Genomic DNA, 25,916 nt, shown 5'->3' with positions numbered 1-25,916 from the left:
AAGAGAAAGGAGGCCAGAGCAGAGCAAACGCCTGAGGTCATAGCCTGAGAGTGGGGACTGTGGCTTCTTTTGTTATCATTGTTTGTTTGAGACAGTGTCTCACAATGTAGCACTGGCTTGTTCTAGAACTTGCTCTGTAGACCATATTGGCCTTGAACTCACAGAAATCCTCCTGCCTCTACCTCCCCAGTGCTGGTATTAAAGGCATGTGCCACTATACTCAGCAGACTGTGGTCTTATTATCATCATTATTATATTTATTATTACTTATTCACTTTATATATGAAAGAGTTGCTTTCCTGAGGCACCCAGGGTCTGTGTCCAATAGCTACCCAAATTATGGATGAAGGACAGAGGCAGAAAGCCATGTTTTCTTATGTCCACAGACAAGAAGTAGTTTTGGTTAGCAAAGGGGGCAAGAGAAGGTAGCAATCTGGCAGAGGATAGGAAGGCCTAGATTGGAGCACAAGCTCCATCCCTGCCTGGGTGGTCAGGTTGGCTAACCTCACTGAGCCTGGTTCCTCAGGAAGCCTACACACGTTGCCATACCTACTGCTACTGCTTAGAAGCCATCATGGCCCCAGTCCCAGTCTGTATAGCCTGGGTGACCACAGTTCTCAGGCTGCCTCATCTGAATACCCACACCCCCTGAATACTCTGATTGGTTCAGACATATGTGCCTGATAATCAGAGCCAATGATGCTTAGCTCTGATGCTTTCACTGGAACTTCTTGGAAATAAGATATTGTCATCCCAACAAGGTTGGTGAGAAATGAGCCTGTAGCTGTTGGGACCAATAGGCCACATGAAAGAGTGATGCCAAACCAGATACCGGGACCAAGATTCCTAATAATCTCAGCATGGTCGGTACCAGCCGTGCTGGATCTAGTTTCAAACAAAACTCATGAAAGGGACATGAATGGCTCAGCAGGAAAAGGGGCTTGCCACCAAGCTAATGACTCAAGTTCAGTCCCTGAGCCCACATGGCAAAAGAAGAACACAAACCACAGAGGGTTGTCCTCTGACCTCCATACACATGCTGTGGCATGTGTGTACCAGCCACACCACAAAGAGATTAAAAAAAATCAACTTATAAATATCATAAGGAACAGATCTATCTATTCACAGAGATAAAGATGCTCCAACCACACAGCTTTGTTTTTAGGAATAAATGATCCGCAGCATATGAAGTACATGGCTTACCATGCCTACCCGCTCCCAAAATGGTGATTCTGACAACTGGTCGGAAAGGCAAAGGACTAGGCATGGTGGTTGTAATGGTACAGGGAGTGGCACTATTAGGAGGTGTGGCCTTGTTGGAGTAGGTGTGCCAGTGTGGGTGTGAAGTTTAAGACACTCATCCCAGCTGCTGGGAAGTCAGTCTTCTGCTAGCAGCCTTCAGATGAAGATGGTGAACACTCAGCTCCTCACGCACCATGCCTGCCTGGATGCTGCCATGCTCCCTTGATGATAGTGGACTGAACCTCTGAACCTGTAAGCCAGCCCCAATTAAATGTTGTCCTTTATAAGACTTGCCTTGGTCAGGTGTCTGTGCATAGCAGTAAGACCCTAACTAAGACAGTGGTGTATGCTTGTAATCCAGAGCCTGAGGGAAGAGGACCGTAAGTTCAATGCCAGACACTGTCTCAAACTGTTAGGGGTTTGAGATGTGGCTCCATGGTCCAGCCCTTGCCTAGCATAGGCAAAGCTCAGCTTTTAATCCCTTGCACTGTAGAGATGAAGACAGAGCCCTGTGTTTCACCCTGGTGGCTGGCCAGCCATTGGTGGGAGGGAGGCAGGTGGGGCTCACGCACCTGCTTGGGGGGCTTGTGCCGATTGTAATCCTCCCCCCAGAGCTTCGCCTCCATCTGGAGCTGCACATCCTCAAAGTACACGCTCCTGTCCACCGGCTCGATGTAGCGCTTGGCCACGTAGTTGGAGGCCCCCTTCCATTGCTGGGCGTGCAAGAAGTTGGAGAGTTTCTTCCTGGAGAGAAAGACAAGGGGGAGCCTGTCTAGACCCCAGGGGTTCACTGAGGACACAACTGTGGGATCTCAGAACAACCAGACCCTGTGTGACACAGCTGGGTGGAGGAAGGAAGAGAGTATAGGAAAGAAAGATAAGGAGATAAGGAAAGGCAACACCCTCCACTCCTCCACCCAGAGTCAGAGGGGAAGGACCAGTGTCTGTGGCCTCCCACCTGACTCCCTGTGCCTCCAAATACCCAAGCAGGTGAGTGATATACCCTGTCCTTCCAGAGCCCTGCAGCTGGGTGGGGTGTGTGTGTGTGTGTGTGTGTGTGTGTCCAACAGACACTAGATGGAGAAGAACATGGGCTACAAGGAGACTTAGGTCACGTGTCCCCAGCTTTTGATTGGGAATTCCCCAAAGTCCTAGCTTTAAGGAGCCTTGGCGGAAGCCCCAGGCCAAGTCACTTACGTCCTGAAGCACTCCCTCATTGCTCCACGGCCGAAGGGCTGAAAAGACAGGACAGAGTCATCAGTGCCCACACCCCACGATCCCACGATCCCCTCGTCACAGACTGCCCAGTGGGTGTCCTGTACTTTACTTCAATCCCAATAACCCTAGGCTGTCCCTCGTGGGCCTCGGTACCAAAGCCAGAGACACCTTTCGGCCTGGAGGCTGCTGGGATTGAGGGCACCCAATAACTCATCTCAACCCAATGGAAGAACGGACAGCGTGGAGCCCAGATCCTGGGGAGGGGCAGGGTACTAAAAGGGTGTTTTCATGGCCTTGGCTTTTCCTCTGTTTCCTGGCCACCATCAGGTGAGCAGGCCTCCTCTGCCACGTGCTCCAGCCAGAACGCACTGCGCTCACACAGGCCCAAAGCAACAGGGTCAATAGGCCACGAACTGAAAGTTCGGAAACCACAAGCCAAAATGAACCTTTAAAATGACTATGTAAGCCAGGTGTAGTGATGCACACCTTTAATCCCAGCACTCGGTAGGCAGTGAAAGGAGGAGCCTGGTCTACACAACTAGTTCCAGGATAGCCGGGACTAGATTAGAGACCCTGTCTCAGAACACAAAAACAAAAACACGGAGCCTGGAGAGAAATGGCTCAGCAGTTAAGAGCACTGACTGCTCTTCTGGAGGTCCTGAGTTCAAATTCCAGCAACCACATGGCGACTCACAACCATCTGCAATGAGATCTGATGCCCTCTTCTGGTGTGTCTGAAGACAGCTACAGTGTACTTATATATAATAAATAAATCTTAAAACAAAGAAAGAAACAAAAACCCATACAAACAAACCAAAAACCACCACCACCAACAAAACAAAAAATGGCTGGGTAGTTTAAAACACCTTCTGCCTTGCAGAAGCTCAGCCCCCAGCATCTATGTCAGCAGCTCACAACCACTTGTAACATCACTTTAGGGTCATGTTCTGGCTTCTGAGGGCACCGTACTCATTGGCTTGTACATGCACGTGCACACATACTCACACACACATCCATTCATTCTCTCTCTCTCAAAAAAAAAAAGGAAGAAAAACAGGGAAGAGAGGAGAGAGACAGGCAACCTAAATCCATCAGTAAACCAACTAGGTTTATTCTTTCAAGGAAGGATTACACAGCAAAGTAAAGAAACTGAAAATGTTGAGTAGAAGAAGCCATACTCAGAAGATGCAGTGCCAGATGGGGGAAGTCTCAGGATAGGGAGACCAGTCAGGGTGAGAGGGTTTGGGATAGTGTTGAATCTTAGATGAGCCGTGACTGAAGGAGCCTGTGGGGACACTGACTGCGCTCTGAGCCAACGTGCTCTTGCCAACACTCATCAAGATACAGGCTTTGCCTGCTTCTCGCTGTGGGGATGGATGGGACCCAGAGCCTCCCACATGCCGAGGACTTACACAGTGATGTAAGGCACAGCTCTAGCCTGAATGTGTGCTTTACATTGTAAGAGGTCCCCTCACTCAGAGGACGAGCTCTTTTTTCCAGTCCTGTTTTCTTTTTCTTTGCAGGGCCACTGAATGTGTTTAGTAGCTAAAACTCAAAAACAAAAGCAAAACAAAAACAAAAACAAACTAACCAACCAAAATCCCAAAACCGGGTAATGCCATGTAAGTCAGTCCAACGGCAATGACTCACTGACAAGCCTTCGTGACATCTTTGTGCATGAAATGCCTAAAACTGAGTGATCTACAATACAGAAAGTGGGCCAGGGGTTCCTGGAGTGGAATGGTGAAGGAATGGAGTGGACAGGAAGGGTAGAAATGTCTAACACATCCTCAGCTAGGCCTGGAGCCTCCTGGGCAATCCCCAGTCCATGCAGGGATTTGGGCTGGCTTGGTCTTCTGTGGGTTATGTGTGAGTGTCCGGTGTACTAAATTTAAAACAGGGGGAAAGGTTCTGGAATTCAGTGGTGACTGCTGAGTAACTAAAAGCCACTGAATTACATACTTTCCTTCCACCTCCCTCCCTCCCTCCCTCCCTCCCTCCCTCCCTCCCTCCCTCCCTCCCTCCCTCCCCCTTCCATCCCCCTCCTCCTCCTCCTCCTCCTCTTCTTCTTCTTCCCTCCCCCCCTCCCCCGCCTCTCTCTCTCTCCCCCTGCAGTACTGAGGATAACCTGCATCCCAAGCTTGAACTATGTAAATTAAGTGGTCAGTTTGTATATGTGACATACATGTTAATGGACTAGTATGTAAAGACATGAAATGTGGGCTGGTGAGATGGCTCAGTGGTAAACTTGCTTGCAGCTGAGCCTGATCAGAGCCAAATGATGAAAAGAGAACCAAGAAAAAAAAGTCAGACGTGGCAGCGCACACCTTTGATCCCAACCTGTGGGAGGCAGAAGCAGGTAGATGTCTCAGTTCAAGACCAGCCTGGTCTATAGATGGAGTTCCAAGACAGCCAGGGCTACACAGAAAAACCACCCTGTCTCAAAAAACACACACACACAGAGAAAGAAAAAGAAAAGAGAACTAAGGTCACAAGTTGTCCTCTGACCTCCACTGTACATTGCAGCATGCATGTATTCACACACAAATAAATGTGATGATGATGATGAAGAAGAAGAACACAATATAGGGCCGGTGGATGGCTCAGCAAGTATAAATGCCTCCTGCCTAATGTAACAATGTGAATTTGATGCCTTGCATCCACACAGAGAAAAGAGAGAAACAAGTTGTCCTCTGACCTCCAGGAACATTCTGTGGTACAAATATAAACACACACACACATGCACACACAAAATAAGTAAAAATACAATTAAAAACATAATATTTAAACAATAACACAGAAAAACTCCAAAGATTAAAAAAAAAAATTGAAGTGAGTTCATAGCATGCAAGCAGGAGGTGGAGGCAGGAGGATTGTGAGTTTGAGGCCAGCCTACTCTACATCATGAGTGTGATGCTAGCCAGCCTGGCCTTCAAAGGCAGCCCTGTCCCTGTCACTATCCCTGTCTCTGTCTTTCTATCTCTCGGTCTCTCTCTCTCTCTCTCACACACACACATACAAACACACAATAAATAAGTAAATAAAAATAGGCCAGGCGATGGTGGCGTGCGCCTTTAATCCCAGCACTCGGGAGGCAGAGGCAGGCGGATTTCTGAGTTCGAGGCCAGCCTGGTCTACAGAGTGAGTTCCAGGACAGCCAGAGCTATAGAGAAACCATGTCTTGAAAAAAACCAAAAGAAAAAAAAAAAAAAGAAAAAAGAAAAGTAAAGAAATGTAAAAAGCAAAATTAAATCAAGCAGGAGTGAAAGGATGGCATAAAACAGCCTGGGAAAGTCCCTACGGGGCCCTGCCCCCTCACAGCTCAGGCCTCTGCTTACCTGAGACGCCATCTTGATCAGAACCTCGTCTTTCAGCCATTCCCCGGTGACAGCGTTGTACCTACAGAGATCAGAGCTCACCTAGAGCATCCTGGTCCTGCCCCTCTCTAGCTCAAACTCTCCTGGGCTTTCTATAGGCCTTAGGATCCAGCCTGCTCTGCACCTGGGCTTGCTGACCCTTGGGTCGAGCTGTGGACACTCCCCTCCCTCCTTCAAGGGGACTTGCCTTTCCTCAGACACATTTACTCCTTCTGCATGGTGTTGCCCTTTCACCAAGACTAGCCCTCCCTGCTGGGTTCCTGTCTGGCTTATCTGCTCTTTCATCAGGGTGTAACTCCACAAAACTGACCCATATCTGTCTTGTTCACCACAGGACCTTGTGTATAGATGCTTAATAAACATATGCTGGATGGATGGCTAGAGATGTGTCCTTATAACTGGACCATATAACTGTTAGGTTGTAAGCTGTCCAAGAGCCAGTCCATATATCCAGAAATGAGCTCAAGCAGGACTGAAGAGCAGCTCTGGATACAGGGACTGCCTGAGTCCTAACAGTCACAAACTGCAGGTCTCAGAGAGGACGGTAGGCAGCAGTGTCTCAACTACACTAGGCACCTGAGCCAGGCATAGCCCACACAGGTAGCTCTCTCTCTCAGGAGGTAAGGACTGCTGCAGTGTAGGGAGGGGACAGGGGACAGGATGAGGAAGGACTTGCCTGAGGCAACCTAAGAGACTGTGAAAAGAGTGGGGGTGGGGGGAACCTGGGATGTGATAGAGGTGGAGACAGGAGAGAGACTGGGAGAGGAAGGGGCTGATTAAGAGATTGAAGGTGTTTGAGACAGGAGGAGTGAGGTGGAGAGTGGAAAGGAAAAGAGAGAGGGAGACAGGTGGCGTAAGAGAGGGGGATGGGAGAGAAATGGAACAAAGGAGGAAGAGAGGTAGGAAGGAGAGGTGCTTCCAGAATAGTCCCACCTTCCCACTCCCAGGAATCTTTGTTCCCAGAGCACCTCAGGCTTGGGGAAGCCGGGTGGGCCTTAAACAGGCTCTTAAACAGGCTCGCCTGGCAGGGTTCCTTATCTCAGTGAGTCACCTCAGCAGGACCTAGCCCTTATCTCTAACCAGCAGCTTCCTGGCCCAGAACACCCAGACCTGGGAGAACAGGTTTTGAGAGCTGGAACCTGTGCAGAGAGGAACAGAAGCCTGGCAGGTTACCCCAGGCTGAGGAGAGGGCTCTGTTGGGCTGTCAATCTGCTTGCAGCCAGAGGGAGACAAGCACTATCGTCTACACAGGACTATATATACACAGGTGGAGGCCGTAGATGCACTGCACCCTCACCTCCACTCTGAGATGCACCCAGAGGCTGGCGAAGTGGGTGAGTGTGCAACCTTGAGAGTGTCTTGCTCACTGCTCACAACCACTAACATCTTAAAGTCAGCCAGGACTGCTGAAACAGACCTTAGCCCCAGTTACTTTCAAAGGTGAGGCAAAAGAATAGCCATGTTTGAGGTCTGTCTGGGCTCTATAGTTCAAAGTCAGCCTAGGCAACTCAGGAGGAACCTGTCTCAAAATAAACATGAGATGACGGCTGGGAAAGCAGCCCACGTAGAGAACACTTGTCTAGTATATAAGGAAGCCCTAGGTTCCATCCCCAGTAACACAGTAGGTGAATAGATGAATGGATGGATGAATGAATGACTAAATGCCTATTGTGCCTAAAGTTTATGGAGTGTTTATTATATGCTGGATTCTTAAATAGATTGTTTCGGGGCTGGAGAGATGGCTCAGTGGTTAAGAGCACTGACTGCTTTTCCAGAGGTCCTGAGTTCAATTCCCAGTAACCACATGGTGGCTGACAACCATCTATAATGCTGTAATAAGATCCAATGATGCCTTCTCCTGGTATATCTGAAGAGAGTAATGGTGTATTCATATACATAAAATAAATAAGTAAATTTAAAATATAGATTGTTTCATTAAATCTCTGCAGAGACCCTGAGATGGTGACAATTTTTGTGCCTGGCTTGTAGAGACTGGCTCACAGGTGAGGTCCCCTGTCTGAGCGTCAGGATTCAAACCCAGGTAAGTTTAAAGCAGAATCTATCTCTCACCCATCCTGGAAACAGTTCTCAGAGACAGGAAAACCCGTCCTAAGCAAAGGGCCAGCTTGTACCAAGACTTTTAATCTTAAAAAGCTATAGCCAAAGAAGGAAGCTTCCGTTTTCAGAATGTTCCGGACAGCCATGCCTGGAATCAAGAGATCAGAATGTTCTAGAAAGCCAGCCATGTTGGCATCCTCTCACTGGCATCTGGGTACTATAAACTCAGCCATTTACTTAGGAAGTAAGCAGTTCAGCCTGGTCTCAGGTCCCCACTGGGGTTCAAGACACAGAGCCAAGCTTGGGTAGGGACCCTCTTTCCTTGGAGATTCCCCAGAGTCTGGGCAGCTTGCTACCCCAGTGCTGTTGCAGTAGAAAGGGAGAATCTACTTATCCCTCACATGCTAGGGTCTCTCCTATGCTGACCTATCCTTCCCCACACTGAGAGGTGGGCTTCCTGAGTAGGAAGGAGGCACACAGGAGGCTCTGCAGCCATCTCCTTGAAGGATAGAGCAGGAATGATGGAGAGGGCAGAGTGCTAGCCAAGGAAAAGTGAGGTTGCTACCTGGACCAGGGGTCAAAACCTGCTTGATACTGTCTGTCTCTACTGGTGTTTGCAAGGACAAGTGTTGGGATGATGGTGTCACAGTTCAGAAGGAACGTGGACCCCTGACTTGCCCTGAGAAGCTGCCCACCTCTCAACCAACTTCAAACGGAACCTAGATGCACCTTCCCTGCCTCCCTCTCCCCATCTAAAACATTTAGAATCAAAAGTTTTTCACACTTCAGATTACTTCCAATTTTGAACGTCTACACAGACTTAACTGGTTGGATCTCTCTACTTCTAACAATCCCACAGGCTGTAAGAATCTGAAATTGGGGTGCTATATTAGTTCCTTTTCTTTGACCAGAAGCAGGACCCCAAGTCCCCCCCTACCCCAATCTCCCGCAAGGACTCCTCAAAGCCCCTGGGACAAACTGCTGACCTGTGCCGAGTAGCATGTTCTGTGGCGATGTCCTCGAGATGGAATTCAGCCCAGGGGTCAGGCATGTGCTTGGCTTTCTCGATCGCATGCTTCCAGGCTTCCTGCAGAAGGCAAGGGGAGCGAGCGTGAGGCCCGGGCCAAGGGCAGCCAGCTGCCTCTTCCCCAATTATGTCCCCTGGGGAGGACCACAGCATCCAAAAGAAAGGATTCCCATCCTCTGCCCTATGAAGAACAGTCCCGGAGGGGCCCAGTGTGTTCTCACAGGCTTAGCCTATGGACAGAAGTCGCTGACATGTTAATTACACAATTCTTCCCTTGCTGCCGAAATGTTGAAAGCGAAAATAAGATTTTTTTGAAGACTAGAGAGATGGCTCAGCGGGTAAGAACATACACTGCTCTTGCAGAGGACCTGAGTTTGGTTCTCAGCATCCACATCACACAGCTCACAACTGCCTATTACTCCAGCTCCAGAGGATCTGCTGCCTTCTAGCTTCTTCAGGTACCTAAACCCATGTGCATGTACATGTGTGTGCACGTACACACATACACACACACACACACACACACACACACACACACACACACACACACACACAAACACTTTTAAGCTGGGCAGTGGTGGCACATGCCTTTAATCCCAGCACTTGGGAGGCAGAGGCAGGCAGATTTCTGAGTTCAAGGCCAGCCTGGTCTACAGAGTAGCCAGGGCTCCACAGAGAAACCCTGTCTCGAAAAACCAAACCAAACCAAACCAAACCGAACCAAACCAAAAACCCACTGTTAAAAATAAAATATGAGTGCAGGGCAGGTGGGTTTCTGTGAGTTTGAGGCTAGCCTGGTCATCATAGTTCCAGGATAGCCAGACCTACAGTGTGAGACCCTATCTTTAAAAATTTTAAAAATAAGATAAGATATAGTATGATACTGGGCTGGGAGTATAGGTCAGTGATAGAGAGCTTGCCTGGCATGCAAGAGGCACTGTGAGAAAAATGCTCCTTTTTTTTTTTTTTTTGTTTTTTGTTTTTTGTTTTTTGAGACAGGGTTTCTCTGTATAGCCCTGGCTGTCCTGGAATTCACTTTGTAGACCAGGCTGGCCTCGAACTCAGAAATCTGCCTGCCTCTGCCTCCCGAGTGCTGGGATTAAAGGCGTGCACCACCACACTCATCTTAAACTGAACAAGTTTACACATCTGTAGTGAGAATCTGCCAGGGCACTGATTTCTTGATACAATACTATGCAAACAGACTCTGTAAAAGGCACCTCGCTAAAGAGCTCTATACTAGGGGAAAAACAACAACAGAACCCTTATTCCTTAACTTCTCCGAGCAGCTCCTCCATGCAGGAATCCCCCACAGAAGCAGAACACAGGCTCACTCTCACACTAATGCAAGCTGCATTCTGTGATCTGGCCAACCCAAACCTAAGAGCTACTGCAAGGACTGCTTCATTTAGAAGGCTAAGACAGCTAGGCATATTGGTACACATCTGTAGTCCCAGCGCTTGGGAAGCTGAGGCAGGTGGACTACCATGAGTTTGAGGTCATCCTAGAAAGTAGCAGGGTGGACGGTGCTACACTACACAGATCTGTCTCAAAACAAGAAAGAAAAATGAGGAGGATAAAGAGGAGGAGGAAGAGAAGGGAGAGGAAGAAAGGCTGTTAAATGGCATTGTGGTGTGTGCCAAACCTCCCATGGTGGAAACTCAATCCCTGACCTCTCCCGTGGATGGTATTTAGAGATGGGAACCTTGGGAGTTGACTGGAGTAGAGGATGCCAGGGAGCCAGAGCCTGATCCCAGCCCCACGGAGCACCAGTGGCTTCATGACAAGAGGAAGAGATCGGGGTTAATACAGCCACTGCATCTTGTCACATGATGCTCTCTGCCATATGACGACTCAGCCCGACAAGACGCTTACCAGACACATGGAAGATGCCAGGATAGTGCTCTTGGACTCCCCGAGATTCAATCTTATAAACTAAATACACTTCTATTTAACAAGAAATTTTTAAATTAATTAATTAATTGTCTCCTCCTCCACTTCTTCCTTTTTAAGGCAGGATTTCATAGTGTAGCCCTGGCTATCCTGGAACTCTCTATGTAGACCATCCTGGCCTCAGACTCACAAAGATCTGCCTGCCTCTGCCTCCCAAGTGGTGGGATTAAAAGTGTGTGCCAAGATACCCAGCCAGCAGCTATAAACTATCCCGTCTCTGTTGTCTTGTTACAGCTACAGAAAACAGACAGACCTAGCATCCTCCCATTTTAACTTTCTTCAGTCCATTGTATTGCTTTGGGGAAACCAAAGTGGACTCTTTCCTGCCCTTTCTGAAGCAACACCCTTCGTCCATGGTGTTCTCTTCCTAAGAAACTCAAATCTTTGCTTGGTGGCCTCCCCAGAATCACCAAGACCCAAACTCCCCTCCAGGCCAGTGGGTCCTCCCTGATGGGGAGGATAATGTGTAGAAGACTGGGCATCATCTGGGTGAGACAGGTCAGAAGGAGCTCTGAGATAGGGAAGGGGCAGTCAGGGGACAGCAATTTTAGACTGCCTTTGTCACCACCGGTGTCCCTCAGTATCCTGGCCATCCTTGGAAGACGTCCAGCTTCCCAGGCCTCAGCAGGGCTGCACACTGCCCACCCTCCTAGCATGGACCCCTCACGGGGACCCTGTTAAAAATAGAATAAGCCAGGGAAAGGATCTGAGACTTCACACACACACACACACACACACACACACACACACACACACACAGAGCCAGAGCTCCCTTAAAGGAGGCTGTCCAATCTCTGCAAAGCCCAGAATTTTTTCCCCTTCCAGTCTGAAAGCTACTTTAGGATTAAGGAAAACTACTTGGCAAATACAGAAAAGAACAGTCTAGCCCACACCAGTAGGCACGGTCTGTACCTTCCAGTTTTGTTCTATGCATTTTTTAAAAATAAGACTGGACTAACGTGGCAAATATAAATTACATCCTTTGGGAAATGTAAGTAGACCCCTGAGTCTTCATATTTTATTTAGTGTTTTAACTGCCCCCACCTCAAAAGGATCATCTGCTCTGCATGAAAACCACAGCACTATGGAATTCTGAATCAGAAAGCGGAAGTTCTCCGATAGCCCCTCCTGGGCTGACACTTGCAGGGACACTCAGCAAGTTTCCTTTCTGCCTTTGTTAAGATGTGCCTCGCTTTGTTAGGAATCCTACTTTCTGCACTAAACACTCAGTCTTAGATGGCCCTCCCAGCTCAAGTGTACAGACTGCTGGCCGACCTCACCCTTCCCAGGACCGTGGGATACAGAGCTGTATAGGTGTACCCCATGCATTTGCCTCCAGGAGATCAGACTTGGATGTCTTCCAGTAATGTCCCAGTACAAACAGTGCTGACTCGAACATTTCTGTCTCGACAACTCTGCATACTTATGCAATCTCAGTAGGATATATATATATATATATATATATATATATATATTTGATTTCAATGTAATTACTGGGCCAGATTTAAAGTCTGGGAGCCTGGGAAACAGGTCAGTGTAGTAGAGTGCTTGGCCCTGGGCTCAGCTCTCAGCAGTGAGACAAATGAAAAAAAATAGAAATTGCACCCGGCCCCCCAAGACTGTTTTTGTAAGTTATATTTGAGGAGCAGTGAATATGTCACTCAAGTTTTAATGGGAGATTATGTGAAGGAAGTGTAAAATTTGCACGTTTGCAACAGTGTAGATAATGCACTGTGAGTTTCTTGCTACAGAAATGGCTCCTCAGCAGTTCTCCGTGGTTAGACGTTAAGCTTGCATTCATTTCCCCCCCTCTTATGAGTGACTCTCTGCAGTTTTGCTGACATCCAAACCTGTTACTGAATTCCCTGTACTTTAAAAGGCACATCACTGTCCTCTCTTACAGTCCAGCTCTGGGAATGGCTCATCTGTCTGTCTGGGGAGATGGGGGCTGTCTGTCCTTCTGAGCATGTCTACACTTGTGGAGACATGGTTCTCTGGCTGTCTGTCTTCAATGATGACTCCATTGCCAGCAACAAGGGCTGTCTCACAGCGGACAAAACAACAAAACCAAAACAACAAAGAAACCCAAAGTCTAGTGCTAACATCTGGGTCCCTTGCTTCTGATTCCATCACAGCTGGCTCTGTGGAACCTCTGCACTTTCATGGATAGTAAGAATGAAGATGTTGGGTACCGGTGTCCAATGTCTTTCATGGCCCCTGTGCCCAGAATAGATCTCTACTCCCACCAGAAGGTAGTTGAGATGACAATCATCAGGGGCGACTGCCTGCACTCACTGTCACTGGTGTGATAGATTTACTATCAGGCCAGGACAACTTTCTACATAATTTTTACAATGAGAACATAATCCAGGATTGCCATGTGTAGTTTCCGTCTCAGACTCTCTCTCTCACTGTCTGTCCATGTACTTGTATGAGAGTGTGTATATGGGAGTGTGTGTGTGTGTGTCTTTGTGTGAGAGTGAGTGTATGTGTGTATGCACATGCGCTCATATGTTTTGCTGGGAATTGAACCTATGACCTCATGCATGCCAGGCAAGCATTCTACCATTGAACTATGTTGTCAGCCATGCAAGTGTAAACCAAAGTCAACAAACAAAACTAACGTAAAATGAGTCTCTGTTGAACTATGTTGTCAGCCATGCAAGTGTAAACCAAAGTCAACAAACAAAACTAACGTAAAATGAGTCTCTGTTGATGCTGCTAGGAATGAACCCAGGGCTTCACACATGCTAACACACTCCCAGCAATGAGATGATTCTCAAGTCTCCACCAGTGCAATATTCTCTAGTTCAAACAATTTTAAATCTCACCTGCTGAGTAGGCGAGTTAATTTTACAGGTGCTGAAGGTCTGCCATAAAAAAGAGGAAGGAGTCAGGAAGAGTGGCATGCAAAAGTAGCTCTAGCCCCTCAGCGGGGTGGGGGTAGGGCTCCTGAGTTCAAAGTCAGCCAGCAAGTGGCAAGACCTTGTCTCAAAAAAGGAAGACTGGCTCCGTGGTTAAAGCACTGACTGCTCTCCCTGCGGCTCTGGGTTCAAGCATCAGCATACATATGGTAGCTCACAAACATCTATAACTTGAGTTCTAAAGGGATCCAATGTTCTCCTTTGACCACATGGTGCACAGATACAGAACAGACAAAACACCCATGCATGTAAATAAATATTTTTTAAAGGAGGGGAGAATAGAGGGCAGAGGCACACAGCTCAGTGGGTGAAGTTAATTGACAGTGAGCTCAAACCCTGGGACCATATTGGAGAAGGGGGAACAGATTCCCACACGTTATCCTCTGACTTTCACATATGTGTGATGACAGAGTACACTTAAACCCCACTGTACACAGCACATACAATCACCCCCACATACAGAGCATACCCAAGCCCTCCCACACAGCACACCCAAGCCCTCCCACACAGCACACCCAAGCCCTCCCACAGAGCACACCCAAGCCCTCACACAGAGCACACCCAGCCCCCCCCCACAGAGCACACCCAAGCACACACACACCCCCACAGAGCATACCCAAGCCCTCACACAGAGCACACCCAAGCTCCCCACACAGAGCACACCAAGCCCTCACACAGAGCACAACCAAGCTCCCCACACAGAGTACACCCAAGCCCCCCCCCAATACAATCACTCCCCAACATATACAGCACACCCAAGACAATACAAACCATCACACCAAAGAAACCACAACCTTAAAGCACCTCCATGAAACAGTCCACCCTAGAGCAGGAAGGTGACATTCTTTTTCTCCCAGTACTGGGGATGAACCTAGGACCTCCCATATGCCAGGGAAACACTGAGCTATGGCCCCAGCCTTCTTTGTGTCTGTGTGTGCCCAAGCCTGCTAACAGGAGTGTGATTCCCAGGACCCATGTGGTAGAAGGGAAAGAACTGAGCCCAAGTTATTCCTTGACCTCATACACACGCCATAGAACGTGTGTTCTCTCTCATACACAGTGTATAGATAAACAATTTTAACAAATAAAATAAGCAGGCATAGTGGCAGATGCCTTTAATTCCAGCATTCAGAAAGCTGTATGTTCAAGCCAGCTTGGTTTACATGGAAAAGAAAGCTCATGGCCAGCCAATGCTACATTAGAGGTCCTTCCTCAAGACAAGTCAATCAAACAAAAAAAGAAATTACTGTTTGCAAAGAGTACCTACAATTGCTCTCCCTAACTTTTGGGGTTTAGATCCCCAGTCAAGAAGAGGTAAAGATGGAAATAATAAAAATCAAAGCAACAGCATTTACTAGTCACAAGAGTGACGTAATGCTATGGTCTCTTGGGGACCCTCTCCTTCCCCCACTGCCCAGAAAGTACTTTACTGGCTTCTCATGGCAATTTGTGAGGCTAGAGAGCTAGGTGGGAGAATTCCCTTATTGGAGACAAGGGAAGTTTGGAAGTGTGAGACTCAGACAGATGAAGCTTTGCCCTGGCTGGCAAAAGAAGTTGACTACAGTTACTATGCAACCTTCATATGTCACTCCTTGGAATGGGTCTGTGTCTACGGGCTAACAAGATGAGTCAGTGGGTAAGGCCGTTTGTCATCAACCTTGATAACTGAGTGTGATCTTAGGATCTTCCTTCTACCAACTCCTGCAAGTTGTCCTCTGACTTCTACAAGCATAGCACAGCACATACATTAAATAATAAATAGTTGTAATACTTTTTCAGTCTAGAAAGGTAAGCTCCTAGTGACAGAAAGTAAATTGGTCCTGAGGGCTAGGGGCTGGCTAGACCAGAGATGCAGCTGATGCCTGAGAGGAACAGCTTTCAACAGAGTTAGGTACGGAGATGGACGTGTGATTTTTTTGAATATACTGAAAGCCACTGGATTGTACATTTAAATGGCTAAGTTGAACAGCATGCGGCTTATATTTTCACAAAGTTTTCAGAAAAAAAAAAAGAGAGAGAATAAGAAGGGAGGGGTACCCTTGACAATAAATAGCTGTGCACACTGCAGCAAAGCCTTTCAGCACTCTCTTTGATAAATATGAGTCCCCACAGCAGGGTTGCCATCTCCTTAAACTCCTCCTGTGGCCAGACCCCAGCTCCCCAGCTCCCCTTCCTATGCCAGCAGGACTCTTTTTCAAGTGGCCAGCAGGCTTTCATCTTGTAGGAGACCAAAGCTTTTCTGGTCTCTTTATTATTTTAAGATACAAGAGACTGAACCCAGGCCTCCGGCTTACTAGGAAAACACTCCAGCCATCCAGCCACAGACCAATCCCTTAAGCTTGGTTTTCTGACTGCTTTCCAGAAGCAGGAAACCCAGGCTTACTTTCTATGGTCATGGTCTGAGGCCTGAGGCTGCCAGGGTGGAGTCTCCCAGGCTTTAGGCAGGGACACATCTCTGCCCAGTGAGTCAGCACACTCTGGCTCACCCAGCTCATTCTGGAGTGACTGTATCTTTCCCCCCAAGCTGCTAGAACCACCCTCAGTGCGTTAACAGCATGGATACAATTGAGGATGAGAAGGTGTAGCCAGCAGGTGTGCCCACTCGTGCAGCGGAGCAGTTTGCTGGTGCAATCAGCCATCCCCACACAATTTTTAAAGTTAAGATTCTGCCCAAGGTGCCAGGCATGGTAGCATATGCCTTTAATCCCAGCACTCGGAGAGGCAGAGGCAGGTGGATTTCTGAGTTCGAGGCCAGCCTGGTCTACAAAGTGAGTTCCAGGACAGCCAGGGATATACAGAGAAACCCTGTCTCGAAAAACCAAAAAACAAAACAAGATTCTGCCCAAGCCATTCTATTGCTAGTAAGTACATTCTCTGCACAGGCAAAGCCATATGAACAAGAAAACACTGTCCTCCAGGGAAATGAAATTCAGCTATTAAAGACAATAAGCAAATAAATGAAGCTCTGGGCTGGATCACAGACACTGAAAAAAAAAAAGATACAATTAAAAATGAGTCACAAGATATAGAGAGATACAAATTGCAGTTATTAACAGCAGGACTCGAAAGGGGGATCTCTAGGGAGGGACTACAGTCCCGCCACCTCCCAGGCATGTGACTTCATTTCCATTTACCATCTGGCAAACGGCCAGCTGTCTGGGCTATAGGGATCACCGTGTACATTGTACTGAGTAAGGCACGTACTGCAGAGCCTGTCCAGACCACAGGCAAGTTACGGAAGTTAGAGTTCATGTCAGCTCCCAAGGGGATATGGGAGGATGGCCTCCAGGGTGGAAACCTGTTTATAATTCTCCATGGGAACAAAGAGAAGAAAATCAGGGTGAGATACGCCCTCACAGACCTGGGCTGAGGGGGGAGGCACACTTTCACTTTTGTTTAAATGATACAGTTTAGGTTGTTTTACTTTGTATATACATTATGCATAGATTATCTAGATCATAACATTTATTTTTTAAGTTTGTATATATAAGGGCTACAGAGACAGCTTAGCAGTTAAGAGCACTGGCTGCTCTTGCAATAGACTGAGGTTTGATTCCCAGTATATACATGTCGGCTCAAAACTCCAGTTCTTTGGAATCCCACACCCACTTCTAGCCTCCAAGGACAACAGTGATGCACACACACATGCACGTAACACACACATGCAGGTAACACACCCATACAGGTGAAATAAAAAAAATTCTAAAAGTTTACATGTGTGAATTTGCAATACATAAAATACATTTGCTTACATTTATATATATACAAAGACTTTGTGACTATATTTGCATATATTTAAAGTGTGTGTGTGTTATTTTTGCAGTAAGGAGGAACAAAGTCACTGACATTTTTCTCAAAGGGCTGGGCTTGCTGTTTAATGGTAGTACACTGGCCTAGAATGTAACCGTCTCTGAGTTTCAATCCCTAGCACTTTGAGAAAAAAAGTCCTTTCAAAAGGACTGAATTGGTGTTGGCGAGACAGCTAAATGGGTGAGGTCACACTTGTGACACAAACACGGCAACCCCACTGGATTCCTGGATCTTGAAGGTGGAAGAAGAGGACCCACTGCAGAAAGTTGTCCTCTGATCTCCACACAAGTGCCAGGGCACAAACACATATGCATATATACACAGTAATTGAATAAATATGTAAATGTAAAGTAATAAAATAAATATAATGTGTAATGGGGGAGGGGAGAAGAAAATGTAGAAGGGGGCCCAGTGTGGTGGCACACACTTATAGTCCGAGCACTAGGGAGGGATTCTGTACAAGAGCTCCAGGCCAGTCAGGGAGAGTTTGGAGGCCACCCTGAACTACAAGAGACCCTCTCTTACATTGCCGAAGGGTCGTGCCTTTACTCCCAGCATTTAGAGGCAGAGGCACAGTCAGTTTCTGAGTTCAAGGCCAGTCTGGTCTACATAGCAAGTTCTAGGACTGTCTGGGACACACAGAGATACCCTGTCTAGACACACACACATACACACACACACACACACACACACACACACACACACACACACCCCTCCACAAAAAAAGCCCAAACCAGTGTGGGGAGGTTGGGGAATAAATAGATTTGGGAGGATAGCAGGAGGAACAGAAGTAAATTAAATCAAAATTCTTGAAATACATAAGATTCTCAAAGAATAGATGCTTCGTATTAAAAACTGTCTGAACTAAAACCAACCAAACCAGAAAATGCAGAACTCTGTCCAAGGCGTAGAAAAGAAAAGTCACCCATATGATCCTGCCCTAAAGCAATCTTTCGCAGTGAAACTCTTCCTTAATCAATCAATCTCGAACTCCTGCCCCTCCCCCTCTAAACACTTACATAACTAAATCCTGGGGCTAGGGCCGAGTCTCTCACAGATAAACCTCCTCTGAGGGAAAGCTGGTATCTCCTGAGAGGCCTTCTGAGGGATTCTGCCCCATCCCTTGGGAACAGGGGCACTGACAGAATCTGACATTTCACATTGCACACTCAGTACCTGCTAGGGCCTATTTCTTGAAGGAAGGCCAGATGGCCATTTTGGTTCAACAGCTCAGGTTACCATGCCAATAGTAAATAAATTAAAGAAAAAAAAACACCATATTAAGTGCCAAGGGAAATGAGGTTGGAAACTAAGCTATAGTCTTTCCCTGAACCTGCTCTGGTGGCAACATTCCGTGAGCAACGAAGATTTAATCCACCCTGTGCCTGGTTCAAACTTTTACCAAGCGCTTCTTATCTACAAGTTAAAGGAATGGTGGAGCCATCAAATAGCCCCATCCTGCAGTAAGGAGCTGGCTCATGGAGTAACGCTGAGCACGACAGATGCTTGAGGAGTCTGCCGAGAGCCCAAGGGAACACAGAGGGGGCTCTGCAGAGCTTAAGACTGGAGGTTTCACTGACCGAGGGCCTCAGTTAGAAGTTTTAGGCCTCCCTAATGCTTCGACCCTTTAGTAAAATTCCTCATGCTGTGGTGACCCCCAACCATAAAATTATTTTCGTTGCTCCTTCATAACTGTAATGTTGCTACTGTTAGGATTCGTAAATATCCGACATGCAGGATATCTGATATAGCATTCCCCCCACCCCACCCCACCCCCGCAAGGGGTTTTGACCCACAGGTTGAGAACAGGGGTTTTAGGCAGGGACATGCAAAGGGAAGCCTATTCTAGGAGCTTTTGCGGTATGTGGTGGGGTAAACTGAATCCAGATGTTGCTCCCAGATTCTGAACTCAACCTTGAAGAACTGAGGAGTTCCAAGGAGAAGTTATTTGGGGATCTGTTTCTGAGGGGAGGAGATGTGACCTGGTGATACTGCACACGTTTTTCTTAAACTTTATGGGAGCTGGGGACACAACTCAGTGGTCGAGTGCTTCCTAAGCCAAGCGAGAGGTTCTGTCCTGGAGAGAGAGGAGACCATTTAAAGAGATATACTCCCTCGTCATGTTATCAAAACAATGAACTCCAAAGAATTAAAATTTCCCCAGGAATCCCATGCTGGGAAAAGGGGAAGGCTAAAATCTCAGGTGCCAGCCAGAGCAGAGGTGTCCCTCCCAGGAAGAGATTTCACAGGGCTCTGACAACAGACCAGCTTGCAGACACACGAGAGCCAAGACACATTGGGTCAGTGACCTTTGACTTCTGACCTTCTATTTAAACCTAAACCTCATGTGCCAGAGCCCCAGAGACAGACTTAGGGGTCATTGGATCTCTTATTTGTTCCCCTGCACAGGGTGGCTGCACCGAATAACCCCCTGTCTTTCATTGCTGAATTAAAGAAGGGTGGTAACTTAGCCTAACTTGTTGAGCTTAGGGGGTGGGGGAGTGTTAGGGATGAAAACCAGGTTTATGCCTGGCTAGGAAGGCATCCGTCCTCTGAGCCACATCCCTAGGACCTGAAATATTCATAGATACTGTTTTTTAAGACAGTTACATAATAATGCCACTCACTTTAATGTCACTCTCTGTTAGAGCCATGATGTGTCACTTAAAGAGGCCCCTCTGCCTGGGCTTTGGTGCTGTTTGCACACTGAGCCCTTCTAGCTGTCTCTGGAGATGGAAGCTGAGACAAGGGAGACTTGAGGTGGAGTGCTGAGCCACTGGGAGTGTAGCAAAGCTGCCTTGGGATGGGACGCAAGATAAAGTGGAACCTGCCCGCCCTTCAGGGGCCCCACAAACCCAGAGGAGCCTGAGTTATTTCTGGAGCTATGTGCTGAAGAGCTGGGTTAACCTAGAACTCTAGCCCTGAGAAGGAAAAACAAAAACCAAACAACAACAAACTACCCAATATCTGTAAGAACTAAAATTACAAATTTTCTAAAAAGACAAACAAATTCTGAAAACAACAACAACACAAATTCTGAAGTCACAGGATGGTTTTCAATGCACATCTCAATGTAGTAACAGTATCTTGCTTCTAATGGTATTCCCTGTGTACAATGACCAAATTAAACAAGGATAGCAGCACTATGTTTTATTTTTTTTATTTATTATTATACAGATTTTGAGGCAAGATAGAAACTATGGGCTGTGGGAAGGGAAAGGAGCGCTCACCCAAGGAGCCGTTAAAATAAAACTTCTAGTCAGCTGAGAGCCAGGAACCTCCCCCAATAACGAACATTTCCTGTACAAGCTGCCTAGACAGAGTTAATTTCCCTTTCATAGACAGAGATCTTATACTAACAACGTCCCAGGCTTAGACCTGAATGCACAGGATCTTGGGTAGAGAGCTTCTATTCCTCCCCCCCACCCCCAACCATCTCCCTGAAGATCTCCAACAAAACTGCTTACAATGAAGATAGAGGTCTTGCCTTCTATACCCCTGTGATGGACTTTTACAGAATCAACTGTAACCCTGCAGGCCAGGAAACACCCAGTGATCTCATTTACATTTCTAAGCGACCTTTCAAACCTCACCTAAACCCAACAAATGACTGTTGTAAAAAAAAAACAAAACCAATAAATATAGAGAGCTGAGCAGCAGGTGCCTGCAGCAGGACTGTACCTCATCTCTCATAGCAGCTGGTGCCTAAGGCTGGGCATGCGCCTCCATCTGTCTGTCTGTCCACTCGAGAAGCCCACCCACACTCAAGCTCTTAGCCGAGTCTTATCTTTCCTTCTGAGCCCCTCTCTTTCTTTGCACCCTGATGGTGAAGCCTATAGTAAATCATCTTTATCATGGCTGGAAACGCGAGTCCCAGCATCCATGTCAAAAGCCATGCAGGCATGGCAGCCGCCTGTAATCCCAGATCTTAGGGGATCCTCAGGGCAACCTAGTTAGCCAGAAGCAGTAGAATTCATAGAGACCCTGCCTCTATAAACAAAACGGATAGTGATGGAAAAAGACATCTAATGTCTTTTTACACACAACACACCCCTAGTCACACAATCACACACATAAACATGTATACTGCACACATATATGCAAAACAAAAGGACCAAAAAACCCTCAAACCTTTATTAAAAGCCCCAACCCTGCTGGGCATGGTGGTGGTGCCCACCTTTGAGCCCAGCACTGGGAAGGCAGAGGCAGACTGATCTCAGTGAGTTTGAGGCCAGCCTAGTCTATATAGCAAATTGCAGACCAGCCAGAGCTACATGGTGAGACCCTTTCTAAAAGCAAAGACCAAAACCAATCCTGCTTCATAAACTGGCTAATCCTGAAATTCTTCTCTGTGTTGAAGCCATGAATCAGGAGATAAGTTCTCTAAGGGTCTAGGGGATTCCTCTGACTCAGGGTGACAGGGGAGAATTGCTTCCTGAGTCTGTTCCTGAAAACACGGACAAGATCCAAGGCAGAGAACTTCCAAAGTGGGTTTGTATCAGTCAACAGATTTAGGAGAGGGTGGCTGATTAATGCAAAGGACTTTTGTGTGTGCTGGGAATGGAACCCGGGACTTGTACGAGCCAAGCGCGTAGTCTAGCTCCAGTAATTACGCAATGATAAATGGTTAGTGCCATACACTGGAACGGAGAATCAGAAAGGGAAGTGTTAAATATTAAACCCTTACAGTATGCACACGATATAAAAGGTGCCTCTTCAAAAATGATGGCTAACAAGAATTCAGCCTGCCGAGGCCAGGAGAGAATGGCAGACAACTGTCTGCCTCGCAGTACTCAGCTAATATCAAAAACGTTGTAGGCCATAAATAAATGCAACTGAATTAAGGCATGTAATTCAACACCTAAGCGCATGCCTATTGAATGGTTTTCAGTAAAAGCATGAGGTCCGCCAGGCGTGGTGGCGCACGCCTTTAATCCCAGCACTCGGGAGGCAGAGGCAGGTGGATTTCTGAGTCCGAGGCCAGCCTGGTCTACAAAGTGATTCCAGGACAGCCAGGGCTATACAGAGAAACCCTGTCTCAAAAAAAAAAAAAAAAAAAAAAACCTCTGACTTAAAAAAAAAAAAAAAAATATATATATATATATATATATATATGTATATATAGCATGAGGTCCAATACGTATTTTTGTCTGTTTTGTCTTTTAAAAGATTCATCTGTAAAATGTTTATGTATGTGCATATATGTGCATGTATATCCAAGACTGGGGTCCACGCCTATAATCTCAGCACTTGGGAGGTGGTAACAGAAGGTTCAAGAGTTCAAAGTCATCTCGGCAACACAGTGATTCTGAGACTCCATAAGACCCTGTCTCAAAAGACAAACAAAACAACAACAACAACAACAAAAACCCAAACCAACCAACCAAAACCAGGCAGCGGTGGTGCACATATTTAATCCCAGCACTTGGGGAAGGCAGAGGCAAGCAGATCTCTGTGAATTCAAGGCTAGCCCAGTCTACAGAGTTGAGGCTAGTTCTAGGACAGTCAAGACTACACACACACACACACACACACACACACACACACACAAACCTGTCTCAAAAAAAAAGTACATAAATATATAATATTGAGCTCACAGGCAATCCCAGCACTCCCCAGGCTGAGGCAGGAGGATCACAAGCTCATGATCAGCTTGGCTACTTAATGAGACCCTGTCTCAATGATAACAAACCAAGTGAAGTAATTATAGAGGCCAGAAAGCAACCTACAGGAACCTGTGTGGGTTCTAGACTCCAACTTGTATTTTCAGGTTTACCAATAAGTGCCTTTACCTACAGAGTCATCTACAGCCCCAAAAGGTTTTCAATCTATTTGAAAAACACTGCTCTGTGGCAAGAAAACATATCTTAAACCCACAGTCACCTCCTAGATTAATGGGACTCCTCTCCCCCCATGCAGAATGCACTGCCAGGGTCTGTGGACAACTAAGACATCAATCAGAGACCCCAGCTCCCCATCCCTCATAACAGGTGTGCTGGACACAATGCACAACACTCACCTTGAAGTGGAAGGAGCTGGCTGGTGACCCTGTGGAGCCGCACTCTGTTTTTGTTAGGTTGCTATAGTAGCTCTGGACTTTGGAGCTGACATTCTGATTGGACATGTGGTCATCAGTGATGGGGCAGATGAAATAGCCCTCATCATCGTCACTGTCTGTGTCAGAGTCCGCATTGTGGCCAGCTCGGGAGCACCTGCCACCGTCAACACCTTCCAGGCAGAAGATGAGGTCTTCGTCTGCCATGTTGCGGGGGCGACCGTGTTATCCGGGGGCTCCGCTGTGCAGCCAGAGTTACTGCGCACGTGCAGCAAGGATGGTCCTGCAAAGGGAGTAGAGTAAGAGGGTGGGTGCCAGCCTCCGGACAGACGTGAGGGTTGTCTAGGTACCTGCATGGCAGAGGGGTCATTGACCACATGTCAGAATGAAAACCCGAACTTTTGGGGAGGCCGTTGGAAACAAGCTTGTAATATGTGGGGCGATTTCAAATGTCCAAGCCTATAGGACCAGTCATTTCACTTCCGAGAATCCTTGACTCAGTGCTTGGAAACCTGAAGTACCTTACAAACAACCACAGCTATTGTTTAAGGATGTACACTGTATCAAATCACTCCTTGGCTTGACACCCTACAGAAACCTCTCATTTGAGGACTACAATGCAGCTTTACTAAGGCTATACCAGCTGGGGCTTTGAACCCCTGCCATAGACCTCCGGCCTTGGCTGCTCTTCCAGGGAACACTGTTTTGTTTTTTGTTTTTCCATTTAGTGAACACATCACGTGTATTCCCACGTCAAGGCCTTTGTACTGCTGTCCCCTGTGTCTGGAACAGCCTTCTGAACTGTGCTATTTCTCACCAATGGGTTGGCAGCCCAAAGGATGACACTTCAGAGAAATCTCCAAATTTCTTCTTTTTTATTTTCTTCTCAATGACCTTCCTGAGTTGAAACTGTCCTGTGTACTTTCTTCTCTTACATTTATTTTCCCCTTTTATTATTATTATTTTACTTTTATTTTTTTCCCTTTTATTCTTGCCAGGTGGTAGTGGAGAACACCTTTAATCCCAACAGTCAGTGGGGCAGAAACTTTTCGTGAGTTCGAGGCCAGTGTGGTCTACAGAGAGAATTTCAGGACTGCCAAGACTACACAGAGAAACCCTATCTCAAAAGACTAATTAAAAACAACCAGGGACATAGATGGAGCAGATACTGATAGCCAACCAACAACTGCCCCAAACTGAGATCTAGCCCATGGGCAAGAACCAATCCCTGGCACTATTAATGACACTCCACTATGCTTGCAGACAGGAACCTAGCATTAATGTCCCCTGAGAGGCCCCACCCCACAGCCAATGGAAAGAGATACAGAGACTCACATCCAAACAGTAGATGGAGCTTCAGGGGTCTTGTGAAAGAGTTGGGATAAAGATTCAGGGACCTGAAAAAGACTGGGACTCCATAGGAAGACCAACAGAGTCAACTAACCTGGACACTTGGTGGCTCCCAGAGACTGAATCACCACCAAAAAGCAAGCATCGGTTGGACCTAGGCCCCTGCACGTATGTAGCAGATGAGTAGCTTGGTCTTTATGCAGTTCCCAAACAACTGGATCAGGAGTTGTCCCTGAGCCTGTTGCCTGCCTGCCTGCCTGCAGTTCCTGAGTCCCTAAACGGACCACCTCAGTGGGAGAGGATGCACCTAGTCCCTCAGTGACTTGATGTGTAGGGGGGGGGGGGGAGGTTTTAGGATAGGGGTGGGGTTTGACACCAGAGAAGGGCTGTTCTTTTTCAAAAGAGAAGAGGAAGGGGAAGTAGGGAGAGGACCTGTGTGAGGGGATTTTGGGAGAAGAGGAAACTTTGTTGTAAAGGGGGAAAAAATAAATTTAATTTAAAAAGATGCTTGAGAAAACAACAACAAAAAGAAGATAGATCCTTTTCTCAATAATATATCCTGACTGTGGTCTCTCCTCCCTCTACTCCTCCCATTCCCTCCCCACTTCCCTCTCCTGGATGCCCTCCCTGTCTCTCATTAGGAAAATCAGGCTTCTAAGGCATGAGAATAATAAAATATAACAAAATAAAATATAAGAAAAAAGCCAAAACTGTCATGTTGGAGTTGGACAAGACGAAGAGAAGGAGAAGAGCCCAAGAGAAGGCACAGGAATGAGAAACCAACTCATTCCAGCACTCAGGAATCCCACAAACACACTCCCTGGGGCCATGATCTCTACGCAGAGGACCTGGTGCAGACCCATGCGGTCCCTGTGCACGCTGCTGCCGTCTCTATGAGTTCA

The 25,916-nt window shown here is 47.1% G+C and overlaps 1 protein-coding gene and 1 long non-coding RNA gene across 13 annotated transcripts in view; one reads left to right on the top strand and one right to left on the bottom strand.

The window, feature by feature from the left end:
- Nucleotides 1-25,916, bottom strand: part of Eef2k (eukaryotic elongation factor-2 kinase) — a 64,578-nt gene that overhangs the window by 24,929 nt on the left and 13,733 nt on the right. For 8 of the 9 annotated variants that reach the window (XR_003946386.1, XM_006507344.4, XM_006507345.4 and 5 more), the window contains 5 exons: nucleotides 23,629-23,947; nucleotides 8,882-8,982; nucleotides 5,799-5,859; nucleotides 2,440-2,477; nucleotides 1,815-1,986 (listed from right to left, as the gene is read on the bottom strand). Coding sequence is in view for 8 of the 9 variants with exons in the window: in XM_006507344.4 (XP_006507407.1) it covers nucleotides 1,815-1,986; nucleotides 2,440-2,477; nucleotides 5,799-5,859; nucleotides 8,882-8,982; nucleotides 23,629-23,871 (615 nt within the window). In the remaining variant the exon portion in view is untranslated. Of the gene's footprint in view, nucleotides 1-1,814; nucleotides 1,987-2,439; nucleotides 2,478-5,798; nucleotides 5,860-8,881; nucleotides 8,985-23,628; nucleotides 23,948-25,916 lie in introns of those variants that run through there. The other variant, XM_006507346.4, reaches the window with a different exon arrangement.
- Gm15774 lies at nucleotides 1,455-25,326 on the top strand. 4 transcript variants are annotated; one of them, XR_003946868.1, is made up of 3 exons: nucleotides 1,455-1,494; nucleotides 7,787-7,878; nucleotides 10,618-10,900. It is a non-coding gene; the product is annotated as a predicted gene 15774 (long non-coding RNA). The 4 variants fall into 4 exon arrangements; XR_003946869.1 differs by lacking the exons at nucleotides 1,455-1,494; nucleotides 10,618-10,900 and adding exons at nucleotides 1,981-2,232; nucleotides 24,663-25,326; XR_869916.2 differs by lacking the exon at nucleotides 1,455-1,494 and adding an exon at nucleotides 1,981-2,232.

Source organism: Mus musculus, chromosome 7 (genome assembly GCF_000001635.26).
Source record: "Mus musculus strain C57BL/6J chromosome 7, GRCm38.p6 C57BL/6J".
Classification (NCBI taxonomy): domain Eukaryota; kingdom Metazoa; phylum Chordata; class Mammalia; order Rodentia; family Muridae; genus Mus; species Mus musculus.
Note: the sequence above shows the minus strand (reverse complement) of the source record. Positions and strands in the feature narration are given on the sequence as shown.